General features: G+C 40.7%; 3 protein-coding genes across 6 annotated transcripts; 1 reads left to right on the forward strand and 2 right to left on the reverse strand.

Moving 5' to 3' along the window:
* Window positions 1-840: 840 nt before the first annotated feature.
* LOC114433530 (interferon regulatory factor 1-like) lies at window positions 841-4230 on the reverse strand. The gene is made up of 7 exons (XM_028402157.1): window positions 4099-4230; window positions 3873-3972; window positions 2278-2457; window positions 2014-2184; window positions 1870-1922; window positions 1676-1766; window positions 841-1295 (listed from the first exon to the last, which is right to left on the reverse strand). Exons 1-7 carry the CDS (start codon window positions 4186-4188, stop codon window positions 1177-1179), a joined length of 804 nt encoding a protein of 267 aa, XP_028257958.1. The 5' UTR covers window positions 4189-4230; the 3' UTR covers window positions 841-1176.
* An 844-nt stretch (window positions 4231-5074) lies between these two features.
* Window positions 5075-9291, reverse strand: LOC114433859 (uncharacterized). Of its 4 annotated transcripts, none has more exons than XM_028402614.1 (10): window positions 8970-9291; window positions 8822-8892; window positions 8617-8740; window positions 8366-8532; window positions 8149-8285; window positions 7907-8069; window positions 7368-7470; window positions 7181-7265; window positions 6852-6925; window positions 5075-6779 (listed from the first exon to the last, which is right to left on the reverse strand). In XM_028402614.1, coding segments are annotated over exons 1-10 (1881 nt in total). In that variant the 5' UTR covers window positions 8972-9291; the 3' UTR covers window positions 5075-5824. The 4 variants fall into 4 exon arrangements, with proteins under 4 accessions (XP_028258415.1, XP_028258413.1, XP_028258412.1 ...); XM_028402612.1 differs by having other exon boundaries at window positions 8996-9290; XM_028402611.1 differs by having other exon boundaries at window positions 8617-8743; window positions 8996-9287.
* Window positions 9292-10151: 860 nt separating this feature from the next.
* ddias (DNA damage-induced apoptosis suppressor) lies at window positions 10152-14555 on the forward strand. Its single transcript, XM_028401973.1, has 5 exons — window positions 10152-10476; window positions 10676-10837; window positions 10953-11061; window positions 11451-11758; window positions 11906-14555. Exons 1-5 carry the CDS (start codon window positions 10355-10357, stop codon window positions 13575-13577), a joined length of 2373 nt encoding a protein of 790 aa, XP_028257774.1. The 5' UTR covers window positions 10152-10354; the 3' UTR covers window positions 13578-14555.
* The last annotated feature ends 1275 nt before the right edge of the window (window positions 14556-15830 follow it).

Below are 15830 nucleotides of genomic sequence, written 5' to 3' on the forward strand. Positions count from 1 at the left end.
TTCACACATGCTCTGGGTTACTTTTCTGTAGCACATTACAGAGAAGGTAGAATTGGCACAGTGTTTTCCCCTCAGGATCTGCCTGATATGTAGTTCCCACTTTAAAGGGAAGTTCATCTGTCTTTTTCTGCATTTTTCAGAATAAAATAAATGTTATATGTTATCTGTCTACTGCCTATTCCATGCTTCACTTAAGGGGGGAAAGTAATGTAGCAGAAGAATATGTAAGCAATAACATGAACATACTCTGCATAAACATGCTCTGAAATTACTCACTCTGCTGACTAATGGCCACTGTGACTGCTGCATTATGTATGTATTTAATATTAGGTTGGTAATAGTGTTAGATCTGTTGGCAGTTCCTTATGGATTATATTCTTTTCATTGGTCATTAAATTGAGCCTTATATTGAGGCTATATTACATGTGGATATTTTAAATGGCACTTTGACTCTTCAATGGAGTATTTGTTATAATTAGCACCTGTGACCAAGGTTATCGCTAAAACTCAACTAGAATCTCTAAAAAACAACATACGTAAGTGAAATGAAAACGATAAACACACTTCATCTGTAGCGCACTCAAAACTCTGTAATTTGTACTTTTACACACTTTACATTAAACTATTGTTTTTTCTAAAAGCAGAATTATTTTTAAAAATGATAAAAACAAGCAAAAAACTGTAATACAGCAAACTGCACTTCAAAAACTGATGATAAAAGTAAAACATGAAGACACACGCATACAAAGTCTATAGACAACATACATATATTCTCTCTATTCACTTGGTAGCTGTTGTTTTAAAGTATTAGTATACAGTGGATAAATATCCAGTCCAGCTGACAGACAGAGGAGGGCTGAGGTGAAAGCAGATCTGTTTACTGAGCTGTGCTGTTAGCTTGGTGTCATTTCAGTGAGTTTGGAGCACTGAACCATAGTGAACACAAATGAGGATGAAGTAAAGCTTGGCTTGGAAGTGGATCTTGGTCTCCACATGCTCAGCACAGTGGATGACTGACAGAGCAATATTCCCTGTCCTTCTCCTGTTTCTGTCGTACAGTGGTCAGCTCAGCAGAAAAGCTGCTGGAGGAAAACTGGCGAAGGTTAGGGAGGACAGCAGGCTTTAATCAAAAACGTGGGTAACACACTGAGAGGGAGGCGGGTCAATGGTGCAGAGCTACGGCAGCAGTGTTTGCTGATGTGTGGGCCATTCAGAGAGTTCCTTGAAGTAGTTTAGACCGAACAGATCACTGTAGTTTTCAGTGTGCAGAGTATATGGGTTATCATCACCAGGACCTGAGGAGACAAGACCGCATTTAAACACATGTTCACCATTATTGCCATTATCTGAGCATTACTACATGACACTTTCGCAATTCTCTCTTCAGCACTAAATATTTTATACATAACAGACTCTGCAATACTGCAGAGAGCATCCGACTAGCCGCAAACACTAATGAATTGTAATGTCGAGACAGGAGGAAAGTTTGTAATAAATGGAAATGCATTATCAAATGTATAATTAATGATAATAATAATAATGGTTAGTTATTAAACAGGTTGGCTCAGTGACACTGATGCTAATGACAGCATTGATTGCTGCTAGTTCTTTAATTTGGGTTTGGTCTGCCTCGACCTTAACACACACACTGAGCTGTAAAAACTGAATGCCATACAGTGCCAGTGGTCCCACAGAGGGTGTGATTTCCATCCTCTCTGCTCTCCTGCCTGGTTCCAGAGGTCAGTGTTGCTCAAATGGTCCATCAGCTGCAAGAAACAGAACCATTACAGTCAATCCGACTCCATCCGACAGCAACACAAGAAAACCCCAGCCATGTGCAAGGAGTGTCTAAGAGTGCAAGAGTCATACCTTGACGACAGCCTCACTCTGTTCTTGGTCCTCTGGTTTGTTTTCCCACATCCCTGCACAACAACAGTATCGCTCATCACATCTGGCTGCAGAAACAACCTTGAGAATTATCAACATCCAGAACAGCAACCAAGGGGAGCTCACCGTGTGTTTGAGTATTGCCAAAGGTCTGTTCTGCAGCAGGCTCCATCTTCTGTGATGCATCTGAAGTGGATCTTGTTGTTGTTTGCCAGGTTTGTGTGGTGTATGTGCCATCAGGTATGCATTCTCCTAAACTGGTCTGTCTTTCTCTGGGTCTGCTGAACAACCGCAGGCCTGCACAGGAAGAGAGCAGGGCTGTCACCTGAGGCGTGTGTAAACATGTTTTTTTTATTTTTTTGTGATACACAAATTTTAAGTGTGTCTTACCTCTCCTGCGCCTGTGGCTTTGTGAGCTGGGCAGCATCCTGTAAACTCTGTAGGCATTAGTGCCTCTTTTCCTGCTGTGCTCTCGCAGTTCACAGATATCAGGCAGAGAATTCAAGGCGCAGCGGAAGTTTGCCTTCCATGTCTTGGGATCTGGCTTGTCTTTGCCTGGACGATACCGCCCTGAAACACACACACACAGATTAACATTACTTTTGTGTTTTTTTTCAAATCCGAAGTGTCTAAATATCATCAGGAAATTCCAGCATTTGTAGTGTTTTTTTGAAATTGAAATGACCAAAGTTCTACTTTTATTTTCCTAAAAACAACCAGAAAGTTCTCTCTTTAAAAAAGGATGTCAGGACAGATTGTGATGTCAGAAACTTATCTTTCACCATCTACTGTCAGTCTTACTGTAATGAGGTGGAGTTCTTTCTCAAATTTAGCAGAGTGGTGTGATTTGGCTCACAGCGGGTCTTTACAACTGTCAGACTTGGTAATAAAGACGCTGCAGCCTTAGGATCCTTTATGGATCATTTACAACAGACAAGGGCTAATAAGAATCAAAGGAGCAGCAGTGTTTCTGCAGCCTCCCACACTCATTAATAACTCGAGGAGAGCTTTGTGTCAAACACTATTTGAAGTTTTTGGCTTCAGTGATTTTTATGTTCATTAGTGTGTTCTTTATGTTATGATACTTTTCTTTAAGTCTTTGAGCTAACATCTGACACCGGTTATCTGTTCTTGCATCTCAATACGCTTTTCTATATCGTGTGAGAAACGTTGTACTTTGGTGGCAATATGATCGTCCTGCACTTTCAGAGCAAGTGAACTGAAGCTTTCCCATGATGTGATGCTCCTCGGTCACAAACCATGACTTTCCCAAGACATCAGACTTATGGTGTGTGTGTGTGTGACAGAGTTTGTGAGAGTGTGTGTTTTCAGCCTGAGCTTAGATCTGCTTTATTTTTTGCAGTTGCTAGGCAGCTCTCATTACTTATCTGGAAACTGGCATGATCAAAAGAATGTGGCAGATCTAGAAAGACTGTTCAATACAATCATAGCAGCTCTTCACTGGAAACACTCCTACTGGGAAAACTACTCTGAAGGCAAATCCCATTAGGGTGGTAAAATATGTAATATGTAAATATTCTAATAAATAAAGACCAGGCCCATCATGATATTAAAAAAAAAACTTCTTTGCTCCCAGATGATCCTAATTTAAAAGGTCTACCACCACTTCACTGATGTTTACTTACTTATTTATATATATAGTACCCAATCCAAAGTGAGGCCAGGTGTGTTTCAGGTATGAAATATTTTGTTGCTTTTGTTATTTTCTTTGTGTAAACAATACTGTTTCAATCACTGTCATCAATGACAAAATGGAAGTACATACAGTTTTGTTAGGTGTTGTTGGGTTTTTTTTATACACACACACCGTTTTGCGCCCAAGTGTCCGGATGCACATGTACATTTAAGCATGAAATATAGCACTGAGGGAATATGACCAGTCAGTACAACAGATGGATAAATAGTAGTTTGACATACTAGGACCAACCAGAAAAAGCACATTTGTGTGTGTGCATAGCTCTTACCAGTGTGCATGGCCCAACTCCTGAAGAGTGTAGCATCTCGGTCAATGCTCCAGCCATGACGGGCAGCATGTTTCCATGGGATCTGGAAGATTCGTGCTGACTGTGGAACAAAGTACAATAAAACAGAGCTGACTCTGTAACACTGTTGCCAGAAGTATTTCTGTCTATAAGACAGACAAAGACATTTAGGATGTGTGTGTGTGTCTGTGGAGATGGTGAAGTCTACCTGGTCCAGCCAGCTGACTCCTGGATACCTCCCAGACTGAATCTGTTCCTCCAGCCACGGTCTCAGCCTCAGCCGGCCTTGTTGTTGCATGCTGCAGTCTGAGCTTCAGGTGTGCAGAAAAGCAGTCAGAAGCTTCACCTGCTCACTCAGCAATAACAACAAATTTCATAGGAGCTCAGATTAAATCAGAGGTTACTCCGGGACACCCTTCCTACTCAGCAGCATTCTTCCAATCAAAGACTGCACAGTCCCTCTCCTCCTCCAATAACCTTCCTCACTTCTTAAGTGGCTCATCCAGTCACAGGAATACTGTCTGGCCTGCATGCTTGAATGAGGGAGGAAAGTTGTGAATGTCCTCGTTCAGGTTTTTAAAGCTGTTCCATCATTTCTACATGCTGCAGATGGACAAACCTCTGGATTCACACGCAGTATATTAATGTGTTGCATGTGTTTTGTGCAGATGAGTTGTGGTTTTTACATGAACTCACAGTTACAGCGAGATGGTGTGTGTTCATGTTGAAACCATCAGACAGAAGCAGATTAACAACACTGTACATGACTCACGATGCAGCTTGATGACTAACTTAGTCACCATAAGTTATTTAAAATCGAAAATTCTTTTTTCTTTCTTCTTTTTCTTTTTGAAGCCTCTGAGGCTCCTGTTAACACTGTTCATAGCTCTTCATTATGGCTCAGAGGCAACATTTGTGAATTACGTCAGTCTCTAACAAAATTCTCTAACTAATTCTACATTAGTTATTAATAGTTGTCCAATATACATTGATGTATAAAATTATGATACATTAAAGTGTGCATGTAATATACTTTCAATACTTTCTAACTTATATTTAACAGTTACATGTTTTATTATGTAACTGATACCCAGATTCCACCAAAAATACCATTAATACTGTTTTAAAGGTCACAAATGAAATTTTAGTTATTAAAATTCAAGAAAACAGACCAGTAAACAGGCTCCAGTGTGAACAACCTTTATTTTAACATTTTTCCACAAACCAAATGTAAGCACATACTAACAGTTATGTCCAAATCCATTTAATATAATATTGTCCTTGGTTTTCTTCTCAGAGATCATTTAAGCTACAGATCTTCATTGTGACGAGTCAAACATGCTGTGAGAATATGATGCGACTTTCTGTGGAAACGGCTCAACAGTTCCAGAGAAGAGATATGAGGAAGTAATTTCACAAGCCTGCACAGCAGCTCTCCACGGTGGCTGGTTGTTGTGGCTTGTTTCAGTCGATTGGTTCCACTGTAATTTTACTTTACAGGGTTTGGTATTGATAGTCAAATGAGCCGTACAACGGCTATTTTATATTTTATATATTTTATATTTTTATATTTCAACCTAATTCATGATATGAATTAGGTTGAAATAGAATTTTGTCTCTCCTGGTGAGTGCAAAGTTAACATATTTACATGTTTTCTGTACATAGCCTGTTGTGATATTATTGAAAAGTTGATTTCATGACAGCCCTTATTTGAAGCCATGCAACACTGTACACATCACAGACAGTTTCACAAATGCAAAGTTGATTTGCATATTCAAAATGTCCAAAAATAACTGCCTTTGGTATAATGAAGGTGCATTTAGTGCCTCTCCTGCAGTTTGTAATAATATTGTAGGACCTCCATGTTGTTGTGGATGTAATGAGTGAGATGAAAAAAATGATAACATCATTGAACAGGTTCTTGGTCACTGATCTACACACTGTGATAGCCACTGTCTGTGATAAGGGGCATAGACTGCTCTGCAGCACCTTTGCTCAGGAGGAAAAAGGGGGTTTGAGGCTCGGAGAGACTCTGGGCATCACTCAAAAAACCTGGAACCACAGGGCTCAAGATGAACTGTGTGATCTTGGATGATGATTCTTCATGATAGTTTTCAAAATGAGTGTCATCACTTTTCTGCTCTGTTAATGAAACAGCTGGCTGCTCCACCAGGTTTTGAAATGCCTGGTAGTCATCATCCACTGCGAGCAACCTTTGAGCAGCCACACAGCCGTGGCTGGGATTCCCAACATCTGTGAAGGCCTTTCCACTGTTGCTGCTTAGCTTGGTCGCATCACTGACGACCTCATCAGAGCTCTCGCAGCCAGCCTCAGCTGCAGCATCACAGGAGGTGGCTGTGTTGGTGCCACTAGAGATGGAGGACAGGCTGGATTCTGAAAATCTCCCAGAATCTGCATTGCACTGCTGATATGACATGTCTGCGAGGACAGGAGAAGCCATAGACGGAGACACCAGAGGAAGTGGGACCTGCTGGTCAGGACAGTTCATTGTGTCTCTCTCACTGGAGTGATATGAAGGATCACAAGCCATGTCAGGCTGCATCAGGACCTCTGAGCTGTCTGCCATAGTCTCCTTCTGACCGATGAGGATGGAATAGGTTTTATTGTCAATGCCAGATGATCCAGAACTACATGGATTGTATGGAGTTAACAATAAATCACTGTCTCTGTTTACTTCTGCAAGGGGACTGGTGGTGAGCAGAGACACCGGGCTGATGTTAGGGAAGGCCTTACAGAGGGCATCCTGAACTGTGGCACCAACATTAACAGGTTCTGCATTAGCATAACTGAGACATGAGGAACTCATGCTGATTCCACTGCTTGGCTGAGAGCTCTCACAGCTAGAGTCCGTCAGTGACGTCTTAGACCTGAAGACAGAAAAATAGTTATTAAGCCGCCAAAGTAGTCAGTCAGTTAGAACTCAGTGCAGCTATACTGACCATGGTTTGCCATCATGTGGAATAAGGGGCTCCACACAAATAGGAGAGATGATGGTTTGCTCAGGCCTCCAGAGCTAAAACACAAACAACAGTCTAAAGTTTACATTTGGATGATTTCACACTGACATTGTCACATTTTTAAAAGTGACTGGAGAGCTCTAAAACATCTACTATTGCAGCAAACACTTGTGCTTCTAATGCATAAAAAATAGCAAATATATAATCAGGATTATCTGTTTACAGAGCAGCCAAACAAAGACATTTTGTTTTGAATACAAAAACATCAAGATTAACCACATTTTCTGATTACATGATCACATTTGTCTCACCTCTGGCTTGCTTGAAGGTACCGGTATATCAAGAAACTTAGGATTTGGAAATTTAGCAGCTGGGTCCCAGATCTTTGTTTTAAGACTAAAAACAAACATTAAAAAAAGAAATTACATATGAAGACAGAACGCAAGTGTCACAGTAAAACACAGGGCAGCACCTTTGTTTTTAATGTGCGTGACTTACATTACAGAGCAGGCATATATAGCACCAGTGAGGATGGCTGCAGCAAAGCTCAGGCTGATGATGAGGGCCATGAAAGTGGACTCAGTGGAGTCAGCCGGACCAGCTGCAAACACACACAAAGTTCAAAGACAGATAAATAACAAATGTTTTCTCATTTTTCAGTGCTGTCCAAAAATGACATGATGTTACTGTTCTTTTCTTTGCATATTTTATACCCTGATTCTTCTTTCCTTGTGGTGAACATTTGACAAATACCTTGCAAAAGCATCATTTCACAATGTTACCTCCATTTTGTCCTAAGCTCCAGCCCAGCAATGGGCTTGAGATGTCCGCTGACTCAGCTCTAATGTTTGTATCTCCGTATTTTGAAAAGCTCTGTGCTTTATTCTGGTGTTTCCATGAATTGATTCTTATATCCAAATCAGTCTGATGATTGATAACTTTACCTTTTTTATTCAGCTGAATCTGAACCTCTCAAAAACAGAAATGACTGTATTAATTTGTATTAATGTGACACACAGACAGAGGACAACACTTACTTGTGAATTCCAACTCGTTACTTCTGTCGCTGAACTTATTGCTCCAATCTGTGTGGCTTCTCACACTGACCACATAAATTGTGTTTGGGGTCACGTTTTGACCATTTATTCCGTAGTACTTGTATCCATTAACTTCAGGAGGGGTGTAGAGAAATTCAGTTACCTGGTTTGGAGAAAAAATAAAAGAGTTAGTATCTCACTCTTTCCAGGACAATCCATCGGTCCATCCACTGTGCTCCCACCTTGTCTGTGCCTCCTTTTCTATAGTATGTCACTTCAGCACTCAGTCTGTCAAGCTTTTGTGTGTTTGTCTTCCAAAAGACTTCAAAGTTCCCATTGGATTTATTCACAGCCATGAGTGTTGGAGTTCTGGGCTTTACTGTAGAGAAACAGGGGCAGTCAGTAAGCTGAATGTTTCACAGCATGTTTCTGTTGACTTGTGGACAGAAATCAACTCACTGCTCTCCGTGATACCGATGTTTTTTGACTCCAAGCTCTCCATTCCTTTGGAGACTGTGGCTGTGTGGGTCTCGCCCATGACAGGCATCATTTTGACAGAGCAACAACACAGTCCAGTGCCACACTCATGTAAACTGCATGTATCAGGTAAGCATCTCTGCATTTTACTGTGGAGTACAAGACATTACAATAATAAATATGTCTGTTTTAATAGGCTATAACATTAAAGACATAATAATAAATCCACTCACTTATCACAGTCGTTATTTTTGAGCGTCAAATTGTATTCAGAGCAGTTTTGTCCATTCAGCTGGCAGGACATCTGCTCTTCATAGTCGTTGGTACAGTCAAGATTCAAGTCACTGTCATTATAACCTGCTGTACGAAATACACATTTAACAGAGTTATTATAAGACTGAGATAGATCAGCTTAATGACTTTTACTGTTGTACGTACCAGGAATGGCTACCAGAGTCCCAACACGTCCTAAAAGAAGCAGGAAAAAAGGCGTCCTGTCGTAAACTCGCCTGAAAGTGAACACAAGAGGAGATCACAGTAAGGCCAAATAAGAAATAAAAGAAGCATTTTCAATCCTTTAACGTACATGATGAGAACATGGACCCCGCTTACATCCTTCGAAAACAGGATCGCGTCCCAGAATTGTGAGTAGCTACGTAGTTATGTGCGTCTTTGTGTCGGACTCTTCCTGATATGGATGGAAAACTGTTGCTGGAAGTGTTGCGCCACTGATTCTAGGGAAGTGCGTCCCACTCTATTATCTCACCGCACGGCAGCAGAGAGAGAGAGTGGCTTTCCTCAACCCACTGTACACTTCACATGTAGACAAAAAACTTTCAATAAATAATACAAGTACAAATTAGCGAACCAGACAAAAGATTAGTATTAAAAATCACTTTTGCCTATAGGTCTAGAAAACTGGATTTATGCGCAGCCTTGTATTGCAGCAGTCTGTTTAGTTGTTGGTCTTTCTGTTGTCGTTCTGTGTGGAGAAAAATGCTCAATTTGTTAACGTTCTTCTTCCAACAGATTCTCTGCTGCTACACCCCATAGACACTGCGTTTATTTTGAAAGTCCTCTACCGGATGCGACAGCATTAAGACATCATTATGAGAGAGGGAAGTTATTATACAGCTCATATTACAGGCAGTCAGGAGGAGGAGGATGTGCCTAAAGCTTACAGAACAGTGGGCGTGTTTTGTTGTCATTACGTTTTACATTACATTTTTTATGTATTTGTTTCAGGCACTAGGTTGAGTCTGATGTGTTTGGCAGACTGGTCTCACCACAGACCTGATGATGTCTTTACTTTTAAAGTGAAGTAATACATACTTATTCAGTGCAATAGCTTCTTTAGAATTCCTGTAAATAGTGCAACATTGTTAAAATGCAGAAGTCAATTTCTTAAAAAAAATGATGTTGCAAGAGCTGGTCAGATGATATAAAGTGAGTTATGCACATTTTCATAAACAATGCACTGAAGTGGTGAGTTAAAGTCACAGTAGTTTTATTTAATTGTAGAGTTATCCTTAGTATTTGGAAGTTGCTTTAATATCTCTGTAAGTCATTGATTCACATAAATTACATATTTAAAAATATTTTAGCCTATAATTCCTAAAAATTCTGTAAGAACTTCAGGTTTATTTACACAAATCCGCTGTTCCACATGTATTCCAGTAGGTGGCGGTAATGCTGCATCTGCCACTATCACCTACTTTCAAATCAAAGAACGAAGAAGAAGAAGTTCTCCAGCGGATAAGGAAGAAAACTAACGTATAAGACAGCACAGCCGCGCTAATATTTAAAACCTGGCGTTTTTAGTTTTTGTCTTTTGACTTATCTTTTCAGTGTTCATAGTAAGTTTTTACAATAAGGTCAAAATGAAATGTATGCGTTTGAATAGTTTTTAGTTCGCCACAGTTTCGCCTGCTAGCTGCTGCTGCAGTGTGTTGTCCCTCTGTTTGCCCTCAAATGTCTGTAGGACGGGCTCTGGTGGACTGTGCTGTTTTGTCTTTGCAAGATTCCTGTGTGTTTTATCCGTGCTGTAAAAGATGTTACTCAAGGATTGAGGTTGAGCAGCAGAACACCACGAGGTAAAAAAAATGAAAAAAAAGAAACACCAAAATACAATGTATTATGTTATTTTTTAATAGATGAGTAATTTGTCTGCAAAAAATCATTACCAACACTTCAAGACGCGTGCTAACTGTATGTAGCAACTTAAAAATAGTTATACAGTCTGTGCATATTTCCTTTTCATTTCATTGTATATTCTTTATCTAACCTCCACAGATGCAGATGCTCCAAGTGTGGCTTTACGTGTCTGAGGGAACAGGTTGATTACAGATACCGTCTTTCACTGAGGGTGGCCCGGGACACATACATATTCGGTTTGACAGTATTTGGAAACAGTTTGAACCCATTCTTTGGCATTCGTGCAAGTGGATTACACAGGTGAGTGCAGAAAAGTGAAATTTCTGGACTTGCTTTTACCACAAATGTGCCTAATTGTATGCTGACAGTTAAGTATTAAGCTGTGTGCATTTTTGTTGTGTCTGTAAATTTGTAGGTTAGTGGAAAACTTGGATGGACCAGTGGGACCTTCAACAAGACTGACATTGTTGGATAGGGCTGTCAAGGACTGTTTCATTGGCAGGCATTTTATCTTTGGTATAAAGGTAAACTTTCAATTAGACATCATCAGTAATGTTATTAAATACATAAGATACACAAGTTAAAAAGTCTGCATTAGTTTGAACTACTATTTTACTTTAACCACAAACATTACTTTGCCATTGATACACCAGAATGAATTGAAAACTATGCTCTCAACAGATTTGGTGCTTTCATGTGCTATTAGATGCTTTTAAGTGTAACACACGGGTTGCATACATTAAACAAGTTCAATCAAAATCCACATAGCCCATACCATTTTTCATTTGTGCATTTTATTCAACATAAAGACATAAAGATTATTATTCACAGAATGTTTCACACAAAACTCAAGAACTCAAACACAGCTTTGATGTGGTTTACTATGTAAACTTATATAATCTGTGTTTTACAGGTACTTGAAACAGAAAGTAGGCCTTGGGTAGGAGGGCCTGCTCTCAATGGCTCCAACAGCTCAGTTCAGCTTGTTGCTAGTCAGATGATTCTTCCTAAAGCTATGGGCCTGGGAGGCTGCACAGTGCTGAGTTATTATCATACTCTTCTTCAGAAAGTATCAGAAAATGAACTAGGATCTGCTAATCAGAGTACAACCTCCAACCATCCAGCCGCAACTCTGCTGCTAACGCTGGGTCAGTCACCAAACAGCAGCTTTGGTGATGCCAAACTATCTGCCTCTGGTCCTCTGTGCCAATCACTGCAAAGGTAATTACATTAAAAAATGGTGTATTTCTTTCTTTACAGTAATTCCATGCATTTCATGTCCAGGACTGACTGTACTGCAACGAAATATTGAATGAATTAAAGACCTACTGGGACTATTTCTTACTATTTTCTTTATTTCTGTGCTAGATTACAGCACAAAGACTGCACCCTTACACCCACCCCTCCATGGCAACAATCACTAGGAGTCATTACTTCTTCAGCAGAGCAGGAGGAAGACTGCAGTACCCAGGACAGCGCGGATGAGAGCAGCAGACAGATCGACAACAGCACACCACCACATTCTGCACACCAAGACCGTCAAGGAAACCATAGAGTTACAGAGGCGAGAACTTCTATTCTCTCTTTAGAGCACAGTTTTTATAATGATTCACCATTTGCCAAATATCCAACCTCATCTGTCAAAAAATGTTTTGGAAACATCCCCAGTCAGAACACTTGGTTTAGTCCCCCTCAGCCTGGTCACAATGGCTCCAACCTGGATATGAAGGAGTTCTCAGCTTCACAGATGGCCCGAACATTTTTATCAAACTCTTTGGCTTGGGATGATTTACCTTTCTCTGAGAGTCTTACAGAGGTTTTATCTGGAGAAAATAATAACTTGGACATTGTCAGTAAAACTGAGACGACCCCAAATGCACCTTACAAGAAAGACAAAGCAGGAAATAATGTGGAAATCACAAACCTAACTACTGAATCTGCATCTCAGAGAAACAGCCTGATAACAACAAGCCATTCACATGTATTATTGGACATTTGTAATAAACTGTCAGCAAATGGAAGTGACAGGCCGAGTGGAGCCAGGGACTCTTGTTACTCTGAGTCTAATCAGAAGGACAAGGAGGATGTTTCTCTTTTTTTCGAAAAGGAAAAAGAAGAGCAGGCACATGAAGATACCTACAACTGTTCTGCAGACTTATTCAGTGCTTCTTACAAGATCGGTATGAACACACACATGCTCAACATGCATGAAGACACTGTCAGCATGATCACAGAAGCTCGCCCACTGTTTTTCAGCCCACAAGAGCAACACCTGAGAAATGAAAACACTGATGTCACACTGTCAACACCAAACAGACTAACAAGTAGTGAAGGTAATAACAAGGACAGTTCAGTTCCACAAGGTTTTTTTGACTTTGTCCCTCCCTCACAGTCCACTCCCATTGCAAAATTGGGTGTTGTGTCATCTGCCTTGTTAAACAATAAGCAGACAGGTGAATTGAGTTCAAAGCCTGGCAGTCAAGAGTCCAAAGGTTTTCATGGAAATCTGTATGAACTTGACAATGAGAAGCCAAATAAAGGCATCTCTTCTCTTTGTAAGTTGAACACAAACCTAGTGAGACACATGCTATCCAGCAGGTGCAGCCACAGACTTAAACCAGAGAGGAGGCTCCGGAAACTAGACAAATGTAAAAATCATCTGCAGACTCAGCAGCACCAGAGGAGTTCCCAAATAGGGGCTCCGAACCCACAGTCAGCAGGATCTTTCAGGGTTTTCGATGTGACTGTGCATGATTTCAAGAACAATGAAGTTCCTCCTACACCTGTCAACAAAATGCAGCTGAGTGTGAGGCTCAGAAGAGAAGGACTGACTGATAACAGTAGGAGCAGCAGCGATATGAGCACCACACAGATGGTGGATGGAGTTAAGTGTAAAAGAACTCTGTGGCGTCAATCCCTGATACAAACAGGAAATTGTGACAGTGAGACAGTAGGAGAAAGTGGATCTAATGATTACATTGATGATGATGAGAACAAGACGTGCAATTGCTCCAAAGATCTGTTTTCTGACTCGGTCTGAGAGGTTCCCTTTGAAAATAATTCTTCTTTTGCTCTCTAAGATAAACAACTGGATAAAATATCTATATATATATATTCCTTTTTATTAACTGCTAAATTCTGAATAGATATTTTTAATAATATAAACAGGAAATACCTCCAGAAATGAAGGAGCATAATGTGAACTAACTTCCTATCTGGAACTGAATCAGGGATGTTGCACCATTTGTTACATGCCATAGCCCCATGGAAAGCGCCTGTGCTACTTTTGTACGTTCTCAAAGTCTAATTTGAATCACTGAGCTCCTTGGCACATTTTTTGGCAGCAGGGTCCTTAAGCAGACCCAATGTTCAACTGCTACTGTGTGTGTGTGTGTGTGCAGGGGTGTTAATGTGGGGACCAGTGTGTACAATGATGTGCCAAAGAGCTAAAGATAGCTGCTGTGATTACAATGTTCTGGATGTGTGAGTACAAAACAGCAAGAATAAGATGATGTTACATGTATAAAAATGGATGTGGGACAAGAAGTAATTGGCTGGAGTCTTGTACAGTATGTGTCAGCTGGGTATGGTGCATGTCAACATTAGGTTAGTTGTCAATGAGTGACAGCCGCCCCACCCCCCCATGGAGATAGGGGAACACGCTGGTGTGTGCACCTATGCCATTGGTGTTATGTGCATGGACATGGAGCCAAAATGCATTTCTGCTTGGGTTAGCTGGCAACTTATATTTGTCCTGTGCCAGTTGGGACTGACCCCAGGCCCCAGCAGCCTTCCAGTAGTAAGACCATGCCTGTGCAGTGTCTTCTTGCAGGGTGTCTTCTGGCAGAGAGATTAAACCAGCTTGTGTGTAATGAGAAGACTCTGTACCTTGTTTTGGGTGTTAATGATAGTGCATAATTATAGCAATGGGAATACCCACCAACTTCAGGCACAACATCTATGTGAAATTGGCGCTGTGGTGCCAGTTAACCAATATGTCATACTGGCATGCTGCTATTTGGTGCAATGCAGCTGCCAGAGAATGTTGGCTTCTAGTGCTTCGATAATAAAAATGGTAAAATATCACCCGTCTGGCACAACATTAAGACCACCTGCTTAAGATTATGTGGGCTTCCTGGTGTTACCCAAAGTGACCTGCCAAGGTCTTGACAAGGCCTATGAGGAGGTGGTAAGCACAAGTCTTCCTGGATCATGGATTAGACTCGTCTAGCATGCTTAATAAGTTGGAAATCTGGAGAATTTCAAGGCCAATGTTACCGGTATGTAACACCCATGTGAATGCCAGGACATGTTCCCCATATAACAGTGCCCAGAGCATTGCAATGTCTTTGTCTCTTTTTCTCAAGGGGGATCCTAGTTCCATCTCTTCCCTGGCCGATGATGTAAAACAATTGAAATCCATCTAACTAGGCCACCTGCTTCCGGTCTGGAATTTCTGACATGCATATTGTATGGCCTTAACGTGGTGGACAGGGGTCAACACGAGCTCAGTACGTGAGCTATGTCACTACATACCCACGGAATGGAAACACTCAAAGCCACTATGTACGTGTGGCACACTCTGCATGTGTGTGTTGGGGGGTTATGATATTAAGATAAGATGCATACACATTAAATAAAGTGTATAAATATAAAAAATGAAATGTACACAGTGAGCGGTAAGCAGTATGACATACACAATGCATGTTGTATAGCTGTAATAAAGGTGCTAAAATATAGACCGGTGGAGAGTACGACTATTATCTCTTCTTGCAGCATTCCTCCCTATTAAAAGTTACCATACTTGAATTGTACCTTGGGTTTTGTAAATACATGGTGTGCCTTGTATTGTAACAACAACTACATACATACGGGCGAATATTTTAACACGCATCATATGAAGATTTTTGTATGATGATATCATCTATATGAAATCATCATACAAAAATCAAACTGTCTTCAATACATATTTTTAAATTGCACATGTTATTTTAGTTAGAAGCACAAGACTTATTTTGAATGGATCACAATGTGATGCAGTCTTACAGTAGTATTTCCATTGCACAGTTGCCAGGGAAAATGGACTACTGAAGAGGTGTGGCTGTAACATTAGAGTGCTGCAGAGATTACAAGGCGTGACAAGCACATGGTGTAGAAGGGTGGAGAAATGGCTTAGTATGGAGTTGTCAACAAAACGTCAGCTGAGAGGGACTGGCTCACAGTCCTGACACTGGAGACCCGTCCCCGTGTAGAGTTAAAGCAGATAGAAGCGTTGCCATCATACATTTCTTCT

Source organism: Parambassis ranga, chromosome 3 (genome assembly GCF_900634625.1).
Source record: "Parambassis ranga chromosome 3, fParRan2.1, whole genome shotgun sequence".
NCBI classification, from domain to species: domain Eukaryota; kingdom Metazoa; phylum Chordata; class Actinopteri; family Ambassidae; genus Parambassis; species Parambassis ranga.